Source organism: Harpegnathos saltator, unplaced genomic scaffold, assembly GCF_003227715.2.
Source record: "Harpegnathos saltator strain DR-91 unplaced genomic scaffold, Hsal_v8.6 scaffold1, whole genome shotgun sequence".
NCBI lineage: Eukaryota > Metazoa > Arthropoda > Insecta > Hymenoptera > Formicidae > Harpegnathos > Harpegnathos saltator.
In genome coordinates, this window is record NW_020229872.1 from 1,176,050 (window position 1) to 1,187,428 (window position 11,379).

General features: G+C 35.5%; 1 protein-coding gene across 2 annotated transcripts; it reads right to left on the reverse strand.

The window, feature by feature from the left end:
- Positions 1-4,557: 4,557 nt before the first annotated feature.
- Positions 4,558-7,850, reverse strand: LOC105190431 (acyl-CoA Delta(11) desaturase). 2 transcript variants are annotated; one of them, XM_011153193.2, is made up of 6 exons: positions 7,742-7,842; positions 6,848-7,131; positions 6,395-6,525; positions 5,748-5,953; positions 5,398-5,583; positions 4,558-5,313 (listed from the first exon to the last, which is right to left on the reverse strand). In XM_011153193.2, the coding sequence occupies exons 2-6, from the start codon at positions 7,110-7,112 to the stop codon at positions 5,052-5,054; spliced, it is 1,050 nt and encodes a 349-aa protein (XP_011151495.1). In that variant the 5' UTR covers positions 7,113-7,131; positions 7,742-7,842; the 3' UTR covers positions 4,558-5,051. The 2 variants fall into 2 exon arrangements, with proteins under 2 accessions (XP_011151495.1, XP_011151496.1); XM_011153194.2 differs by having other exon boundaries at positions 4,562-5,313; positions 7,779-7,850.
- Positions 7,851-11,379: the final 3,529 nt, after the last annotated feature.

The following is an 11,379-nucleotide window of genomic DNA, read 5'->3' on the forward strand; positions in this document are numbered from 1 at the left end:
TATTACCATCGTTATCACAACAACATAAGGAAACAAATGTATGAAAGAACACATGAAAATAGTTTTTTTATTTATAATTTCGAAGTGTTATATTCGCATGTCTGTATTAAAACATGTCAAACAGAGGAAAGGCGAACCGGTGCAATCTGCGACCGTATGTGGCGATTTTTGAGTGAGTACGATTTTTTGCGGTCGTTTTACCGCTTACGTGAGCATTTTTTTTGTAGCATATTATATAAACTCGTCGAGTAGTGCTCACTTTTTTTGGCATTTTCTTCATTTCATGACGCGCTTTTCTTAGCGGAGTTACAATCTGTGTACTCACGTCCGAGGAAGCTCTTTGTGCCAAATGCATTGCTAATTTCAAATCAATGCGGAAATCGGTAATTTTGATATTATTGCGCGTTACATGCTTGAACATTACTAGCGCATTCACCACACACGTATTTAGTAGTAATTCTATCGCTAATTGTTTATGCCATTTTATAGTTTTTTGTAAAGGAGTACTATAAGCGATCATTTGATCTGATAAATTAACCGACGATTTTCCTGAATTATAATCTGAAATTATTGTTGGTTTCTCATACGAAAACGATTTTTTACGTACGGTTGTCGTCTCTGTTGAATGTTTAGTGGAGAGCATCGACATATCTCTCTTATCTTTCCACTTTAAGACTGTAATATCCTTTTGGTTTTCCCTTCTGGTTTTCCCTACCTATAAATTCTCCATGTTTTAATTTCTTAATTATTACATCCGGTGGATTTCTTCGTCGGTTCTTCCGTAAAGTTCCTACTAAATGTGTTTTTGCAGAAAGTAATTTTTCTACCAAATCAACGCTTGTATAAAAATTATCTGTACAGATAGTATGGCCTTTGCCCAATATTTCTTTACAAAGAGACATTACGATTTCAGCCGATTTGTTTCGACTGTATCTGCGTTTCTTTCTTTCCCAGTATATATTTGAAAAGAATATATCCTGCTCCACACAACATAATTTGAAAACTTTCATGCCATGTCCGTGGCGTTTCTGTTTCAAATACTGTCGAAATACTATTCTTCCACGAAATCGCACCAGTGATTCGTCTACGCACAATACTTCCTAGTGTCGAGTCGTTATCTCTGGGTGATTTGCTCCCAGCCTACGACGGAAATCTCGCGCGTATACACTTGTAGAAATTTCCTAGGATTTTGCCCAGTTACAGCACAAATTCAGAGTTTAGAATTCCCAAAATAAGTAGTGTCGTAAAGTTGCCTATCTAATCGCGATAACTACAAAGTAAAAATTCCATTCTTATCGCGAACATGGATTTTTATGTCGAGTATCCAAACAGGAATACTGTGAGAGAACTCTCACTTTTTTTTCTTATATAGTAACGTATCGCGGTATACTTTTGTGATATCGGACAGGGATAATCCATTCTTCCACCAACTACAATATTCGACAGAATAAAGAATCGAAAAAATAAAATTCTACGATAAATAAAATTTTGGTATAGAGAACAAAGATCAGAAGAGATATTCGGTAAGCTTTGGATTTCCATATCTAAAATTGCATATTTGAAACGTTTAAATATTGACTCTCAAATATTGGCGATTGAATGATGGTACACGCGAATATATCAAGCAGATATTTACATTAACCAGCGACCCAATGCCAGAATTCTTCTTTGCGCGTTCATACACTTCGATATCACGTATGCTTTGTTCATTTCTCAATTTCCTCGCGTGCCCTGAGCAATGCTTCAATTCGCCTTCATTCGCGAGAGTTTCAATAGCGCGTGACCAGGATGACGTAAACATTATGGAAATCAATCGACATCCTGTTTGTAAAGTATTCAATCGTGATTTACTTTCCGCAGTTTTCCCTTTGACCTCGTTTGACCTTTGCATTAAATTTGCATTTTCAATTTCGCTCCGAGCGTACAACACGTTTTCACCGTTTCCAGCCGTATAAATTCAAGATCTTTGCACAACTCCTCGCAGAGTCCTATGTGTATCGCTCGAGATTAACGATGACGATGTGTCTTCAAATGCCGGCACGTAATGATATAGGAGATAAGTCCGAGATGGATGGGCATAGAGGATAGATGGTCAATTGCTATAATTTTGAAACAGCGCTGATCGGTCAGTTATAAGTTGGATGTACCACGAATAAATGTGTTTCATCCTGATGCTCAGAAATACTACCATTGTGAGTAAATAAGTGTTTTATGTTTCTAGTAACCTCCAAAATGTTTCACACGTCGGAAAAATACCTTGCGAATACGGTTTATTTTGAGTTACAACATTAGACCTGAGCTTAGACGACTAACAAAACATGATATTTAATCTCGAAATTCATCACCGAGACTATGTTTTACGCGGTATACATATTTTCACGTGAACTCTCCAAACGGGGTTAGATTGTCCATTTCTTTCAGGGTTAGATGGGCAACCTACTTAGCGGGACTTTAGCAAGCAATGGACAACGGACCGACATTTTCTAGATATAAGGGTGTCCCATTTTAATGTCCCACCCCAAATAATTCTTCAGTATTGAAGTTTCAAGGAAAATGATCTGAATAAAAGTTGTAGAGATTTAAGTGAGCTATTTTATAATGACCTTGACTTTTACCTTGACCTCTATTTTATTAAGATCATTTGAAGGTCAACTTGCGTTTTTTAAATGGGAATTCTTATTTTTTACTACACTGTCTTTTTCTGCTAGTTAATTTGAATAACTTTTGTCTAAAACATTTTTTTATTTGTCTAATATTTTTTTAGATATTTGAGGAAAACTTGATAACTTTTTCAATATATAATTTACGATATCTCGCAAACTATTTGTCGGAAGAAAAAATGGTACTAGACTTTCTTGCTTTATTCAATCTCGAGAATATAATGTTGCAATAGCGTCCTGACTTTTGTTAATTTGATGATTTTGAAATTTCGAAAGATCGATAAATTAATAAAAAATAGAGCATTATTGTAACAATATATTCTTGAGATCAAATAGAATAGAAAAGTCTAGTACCATTTTTTTATCCCGACAAACAGTTAGCGAAGTATCGTAAGTTAAATATTGAAAAAGTTACCAAGTTTTTCTTAAATATCTCAAAAAATATTAGGCAAATAAAAAAATGTTTCAGACAAAAGTTGTTCAAATTAATTGATGGAAAAAGACAGTGTAATAAAAAATTGCAGTTTCTATTTAATATATTTATGTCGACCTTGATAACGTTTCTCAAGGTCCTTCTAAGGTTAAACAATTATCAATATCTGATAGCTTTTTTAAGCCCTACAACTTTTGTTTCAAACGTTGTTTAAAACAATCATTACTTTTTAAAATAATTAACCGTTCAGGAACTTTTGACAGACCCTGTATAAACCAACTGTAGCGTTCTAATAGTATGAATCAGCTGTCACACGCGTAATACGTTCGCTGTCAATATATACCAAATATTTTTGAATTCTCTATAATTTCTTTGGTCATTTATCCTCTCAGTGCAGATAATGTTTCGAGCTATTCATTACATGAAGTAATATTACATTTAGATTATAGCTATTACAGAGACAAAACAATTACGTACCGATAATAACGAATATTAAAATGATTAACTTCAACTTATTCCTAGTATTTAATTTTTATAAAAAAAACGTTAAATCGCATCTGCAACAAATGCATCGTGCTTCGACTACTCAAGATGGAACTGATGTTTTGTACATATACAGGGTGATCCGAAATTCCCGCATTCGGAGTACAGGACATGATATTTTATGCTAAAACAAACAACTTTTTTCCTTTAGCAAAACTGTGTCCAACAAGTAGTTTTTGCAGAAGAACGTGTTAAAGTTAACGAATAAGCGCTCTTGTCTCGCTCATGTAGCGCTCAGGGTCGGCGCGCGCACCTCACTCGCGTGTACTTAATCAGTGACTAGTATTAATAAATAATGTCTTTTAAGACGCTCATAGGGCTCTGTTATGATTAGTTTACGACATCTTAAGACTGTACTTAAGACTGTACTTAAGACAATCTTAAATAATAAGAATCAGCTATAAACAATACCGGGATTTCACGACTCGCAAAGTATATTACTATTTACATTTGTTTTTATTTTCAGATGATATTGTGCGATCAGACAATTTTTTATTCATTTATTACGTAAGAAATAAAGGCAATACTTACTTTATTAACTTTATTTATTATTATTTAAGCAATACAATTGTTCATAAATACAGTTTGACATCGTGTCGCATAGGATTACATTGATACTTAAATTTATTTACTTTCCACGCTGATTTATATCGGAGAAACTTTTAATTCTTTTTCCACTTTCTTTTTCTTATCGCAATGCCGTATTATGCATAATCGTACTTGTTTCGTACAGTTCGTGATTGTTGACGAAGAACATAATAGTACGTTATAATATAAACGTCTTATTGTTCACTATCGTATATATTTTCTCAATATTTCTTTCTTTACTTCTTGTAAAAATTATCACTACAACTACCTCTGTAAAAACTACAATTTAAAATAAGAAAAGTGAAAAAGAATATAAATTATTTTTGCATTATTTGCATCTCCTTTTTCTGTCTACTGAAAAACACAGTATACTAACAACATCGAGTCAATTTTTCCAATGTTCGATAAAGAAGGAATGTTAAAATTGACCGTAAACCAACAGTTGTAAACAAAATTACACGGAATTTGTTTCTATAGTAACCTAAGAGTGTCAACTACCAAATCTGAAAAGAAAAAAATTATAATATTGACAGAAGAATAACGACACAAACATAACGCTATCTATTGGCGCAAACCGAAATTACTTTCTTGCCAACCCAACATAACAATATACTACTTCTACATAAAAGAAAAAAAATTAAGATGAGAGGTACGTAACACTTTCGATCGCGGCAAAAGCGAGGCACGCATTCAGCCGCGAAATAGCTCGTCGAGAAGAAAAGCGCACAGGCGCATAGGATGATCATTCATGACTGAAAGTCTACACCCACACCGAAAACAATATAGAGGTTTCCCAATTTCTTTTTAACTCTGTTTATGTGTTTATATTACGGTGCCGGTACTTCATAAAATGAAAGATAAGTTCCGTCACCTCTGTTCATCGCCACCTTCTTGACTAGTTCTAAAGAGGGATATTTGAGATCGTAAGCTAGCCCCAATTTCGCGAACCAGTCGATGAGGTAGGTAATGTAACTGATTCTGGCGATTTCCGCCGATCTGTAATCCCACGGGAATACATGGTGATAATTGTGAAATCCTTCGCCGTTCAATATTATGTTGACGATCTTGTTGTCGGCCGGCTTGATGTGCCTGAAAGCGTATTGCGCGATCATATATGACAGTTATTTCCTTTTTTGCAAAATAACTTATCTGTTGAGAAAAGCAATTTATTACCTGTCGTATGGCCTGTGACCCCATGCATGGGCAATGCTGTTGATACTCCATATACTATTCAAAGTGATCATATAACGTATAAATACTTGTGAAATGATTGCCCTGCCCCACGTTTCGTTCCAGAAATATACTGGCACGATCGTCGGCAGGACGAAACTAAACAGAAATTGCAGCGGTAAAAAGTATCTGGAAAATATCACAGTATTAAACATTTCTGTCTGTGGTAACTTCCAATTCTAATGGGTGTCTCGATCATATTATGTAAATTTCTTGAAACCTAGACATCTCTATCTCAACCTGTAAGCATAATACATTATAGATGAGGTAAATTATGTTTTCATAATACTTACTTTTCGCTAATTACTACGACGGGATCCGAGAGAATGTCCGACATATCAAGCTTTTCGCTCTTTTTCAGCACTTTCGGATGATTTTCCATCACTACCCAGCCGATGTGTGAAAAGAAGAAACCGCGGTTGGTGTTGTGAGGATCAGCATCAGTGTCACAGTATTTATGGTGCAAACGATGATTCCTCACCCACTGGTATACTGAATTCTGGAGGCAAAAATCAGATAGAGATAAAATTAGAAATTTTCCAAATAATTATTGTTATTATCATTATTTTTGTTTAATTTTGCAAGTACGGTTTAGTCATCCGGCCGCGACCTGAAATAGCGTTGATGTTATTATATTCTTTATGATACAATATATAATGCAATATTCCCTACGAAAACATTGCATAACTCAAAACTGATTTTTCATAATTAGCGATTCAAGGAATCACGTCGCAGAAGACATGTTACATTTTGACTCCAGATACCGTCTGGCAAAGAGGAGAGTTATTTACAAGAACGATGCATAACTCAAAATCGATCTTTCGTAATTAGCAGTTCAAAGAATCGTGTCGCACACATGTTGCATTTTGATTAAATACCACGCGGCAAAAGGAAAAGTTATCGCATTAATTTGTATTGAATTTGAAATGGATAAACTTGCCTGTCCAGCCGCAGTAAAAAGTAATACCAATAGGATTCTCAAGGGTAATTTGGCTTTGTACGACTTGTGACTCCAAAGTCTGTGGGCGCCGGCGGACACGCCGAAAACTGTTAAGACGTGCATGCAGAATACTATAAATTATAGACAAATAATTATTTGTTACATATTATGTACGAACGAAACATATTTTATTTTAAATAATTGCTGCGATTATATTATTTGATAATCATCTACGAATTAAATTGAGAAATCTACTTCACCCTCCGAAAAAAAGAAACGATATCAAGAGAATTGTCCAAACTACACTGTGTATGTACAAATCAATATTATGTATTAAGTATTTTTAGCATATTTTTGGTAAAACGTTTTTATTGGACGTTGAAACATTTCTACACGCTGATTATGACAATAAGCGCAATAATTTCGAAAAATTTCTACGCTGTGACAACTTACTCCAAGATGTAGTCTTCAGGTTCTGGAGATAGTCGAAAGTCAATATACCGTAAAAACCGACTGTATGTAACAAAAACAGAAGTAAAGCCATAGACCATATTATTTTCGTCTCAAATTCAAAAAAGCCTGATCTTTTCATTCGATAAACTTCTTTAGTAGCGGCACTGACGTTGTTCGAATCGAATGTAATAGTTTTCGAATCATCGTTCGCGACTTCTCTTATATATGCTTCTGTGGTGATGCAACGTTGAGTACCCAAGATCATTTTATCAAGAGTGTTTTTACTGAAAGTCGAAAATTATCTGTCTGTAATTCTCGTGAAAATTTTCATAATTTTATAATTATCCTGTATCCTGCGTTTATAGAATGATTCCTGCTCTTATTTTCTCATTACTTCTGGATTTAAATGATTTCTCCGCCTATTTCATATACATGATACATATGCGCAATATATTCTCTTAGTGTGGGGATATGTTTAAAATTCTAACTTTAAAATAAATAAAAAAAATAAGAAAAATAAAAACTTTAGAAAAAATAAGAAAATAAGAACCGTTACTCCTCAAACCATCAAATTTGTATTCGGTAAGTTGTTTTCTATCTTTTATACTTTTGATGGTTCATGCTCCGAAAGAAAAATATCGATTTTTTTTTAAGGAGTATCTTTTGAAATATTCTGAAATATTCTTTGAAAGATTCTCTCTCCTCTCCTAAGAATCCAATTGGGCAATTTTGGAAACTTAGAATATTGATGTAATGTTAATGTTACTTCTAATTGGGTTTACGGGGACCGTTCGTAGAGACGGAAATCGCAAATGTAAAATATCACTTGCGCGTCCATTCCGAATATATTGTTCTAAAAATAAAACCAATCTTATAATTGCTTTAAATGTTTACTTCACTGTGTTCTGACAAATGAAGTTTCCACAGGTACCTTCGACAAGGTTGAATTTCCCTTGCTCACTTATGACTGAAATGATAGAACGCCGTTCACTGCTCAGTCGTGACTGAAATAATAGGAATACATAAACGATTCGAACGCCTCGTCCACTTCCATTTCTACTCCCACTTCCACTTATACCACGATGCTATATTACAGCTGAAATGAACTAAAACTCATAGACCATATTATTTAAACCGAAAAAAATTAGACGTCGGCATTAGAAAAAGTCGTGCGATACCAGCAGACCGAGGTAGAATACGCGGAATACATATTATTATTTCGCAAAACCTGTAAACGCAACAATTATTGAAGAAAATAAAACAACAATACAATGATCTAATTATTGATATCTTTTCCACTTGCTTTGGATAGATCGATAACAATGTTGTCATCTCTTTTCAATTTGCGTGGAAATGCACAATAGTGTGTCTCTTTCCTTCCAGTTCGACAATAGTTGACAAATCGACGATAAGTTAAAAGTAAGCTTGAGAGAGGAATTAATATTTGTATGTGATAATATGACGAAATTTCATATTATTCCGTTATGTTGCAGCATCGTTAAAAGCATATTTATATCAACGCTATGCTCACGACGAATGATGTGAATTAAACAGTTGTTATATTCATTTGATGTATCAATGTTGTATTGTTATGTGCTTATTAATGTTCCACCAAATCTATTACATACATTTACAAACCATTACGTACATTTGATATAGTATTGTTTTATTGTTTTCATTTAATGAAATACATAATTTGCTATTTTATCATAATGTAAAGTATATTTTTATGATGATATTTAATAATTAGAAGATAATTAATATAAATACATTTCCCTTCCCATGTCAATGTAAATATTAAATCTAGTTTTTAATTCTTCCCGATGAAGTTTACATAGCTCAGAGCAAAACTTGAAATTGAAATATTCTCCCGCTCTTTTGCAGTTTTAAAATGTCGACATTTAACTTCTCGAGATGACATGTGATTTGACGTTTCATGCACATAACTTCAAATAGTCAAATCAGTAGTATTCACGATGGCCATCGACAAAGAGCATATTCGATACACGATATATTTTACATTTCATTTAAATAAAAATGTTTCTGGAGCAACCGAAACCTTGCTCATCAGGCAACAGGAAAGAAATTTCTTGTACAAAATCGTAACTAGTGACAAAAAATGGATTATGAAAATGGTATGAAAATTCTAATCATAGGTAGATCCTGGTCGAGATCGACAACATCGACAGCAAAACCCACACGTTTCGGAAAAAAGTTCTCTATATATAGTGGGATCAGAAGGGTGTATTGTACTATGAGCTCTCGGAACTGGGTAAAATCTTTAAAGTAGAGATTCATCAAGAGCAATTGATACATTTGATCCATATAATTGAGAAAAAAGACCATTTATTCGACAAAGCAACTGTAAAGTCATCCTGCTGTACTACAATGCTAAACCGTAAAAAAAACTCAAAAGGAAAGTCACCATATCTTTCTATCGTGATTAGATTCGGCAACTGCCCAATAAATGGTATAAAATTATCGATAACAACGGAGAATATTTCATGGATTAATCTCGTTCTATCGATTGCTAAAGAAACATTGAAAATTGTCGAAAATCGGAAAGAATTAACTACTAGACCTTATATTAATGTCATTATAACGCATAGACTGTTCTGGCATATCCTTTACATATTGTTCATCACGTACTCGTATGATATTCTTTCGATATATTCCATACATATTTTGAACATATTCATAAAATCTTTCTTACATATTGTTTTTCTTACACATATAATTATAATTGAAATTTAATTGAATGACAAATTGAAATATGCATATGTTCACATTGAATCTACTAACGATTACTGACATGACCCCTTTTTATTTAGGACGGTTGAAATGACAGTCTTGAAAAATTGAATTTTATGCATGAGTAAAAAGATTTACCTATCTCTCTGAAATGTAATTTCTATAAAATATTTTAGCAAAGTATCATCATCGCTTGATTAGAACAAAATTTTCGGAAGATCGATATTTTTAAATCGGAGAGTAAGTCTAATCCCTTGAATGATCTACATATTTTTGCCGAAAAAACAGGTGATGAAAGACATAACCATGCACAGCATATATTATTTGGCATAAATATACCTCTTTCTCTCTCTCTCTCTCACTTATTCAAAGAACGTGGAAGATGATCTTCCGCAAGAATTATACGCACACTATTTCGGTCACCGATGATCTTTAAGGAAACGATATTTTCTTCTATCTGTCTCTAAAGAAGTAACTCGTTAATACGAGGGCGGTCCGATAAGTACTTAGCCTCACCGCCCGATGGCGCCACTATCGCAAGAGAAATTTACTATCGTGTAGTACATTCTCGTAGACGGCTACTGTCGAAATTTCAGCCGAATCGGACTCGTAGTTTTGTTTTGACCGCGTGTGGAAGCGGGCGTGTCCGCGGATTTTAGAAAAATGGAAAAAGAGCAATATCGGTCGGTGATTCGATTCTTGTTTTTGGAAGGGAAATCGCGCAGCGAAATCAAAGAGCGCTTGGATGCTGTGTACGGTGACTCTTCTTCTTCGATGGCGACCGTCAAAAATTGGTTTAACGAGTTTCAACGTGGTCGCACGTCGGTTTTTGATGAGCCACGCCCAGGTGCCCCGAAAACGGCTACCACGGAGGATAACATGACAAAAATCCACGATCTCGTATTGGCAGACCGCCGATTGAAGGTGCGCGAGATAGCTAAGATAGTAGGCATCTCAAAAGACCGCGTGGGTCATATCCTGCATGAAATTTTGGGCATGAGAAAGCTGTCGGCGCGATGGGTGCCGCGTTTGCTCACTCCGGACAACAAGCGCAACCGTGAGACCACTTCAGAGCAGTGTTTGACGCTGTTTAAGCGCAATCCGAAGGAGTTTCTGCGTCGTTTCGTGACCGTCGACGAAACATGGATCCACTGGTACACACCAGAGATCAAGGAACAGTCGAAACAGTGGACTTCACCCGGCGAACGTGCTCCGAAGAAGGCGAAGACTGTCCTATCGGCCGGAAAGGTGATGGCCACTGTTTTCTGGGATTCACAAGGTGTGATCTACATCGACTACCTGGAGAAGGGCAAAACGGTCACAGGGCTGTACTATGCCGAATTATTGGGCCGATTCGACGCCGAATTGCAGAAAAAACGGCCCCATTTGGCGAAGAAAAAAGTGCTCTTCCACCATGACAACGCACCGGCTCACACCTCCGCCCTCGCCACGGTCAAATTGGTCGAATTGGGCTACGAACTGCTGCCCCATCCACCGTATTCTCCAGATTTGGCCCCGTGCGACTTCTTTTTGTTTCCAAACTTGAAAAAGTCACTCGCCGGGCAGAAATTTGAGTCGAATGAGGAGGTCATCGCCGCCACGGAGGCCTCTACTTTGCAGACCTCGAGAAAACGTATTTTTCAGACAGGTTAAAGAAGTTGGAGCATCGCTGGGTCAAGTGTATCGAGCTAAAAGGAGACTATGTTGAGAAATAAATCGCCACTTTTCCAAAATTTTCGTTTTTCTTTTGTAGGCTAAGTACTCATCGGACCACCCTCGTA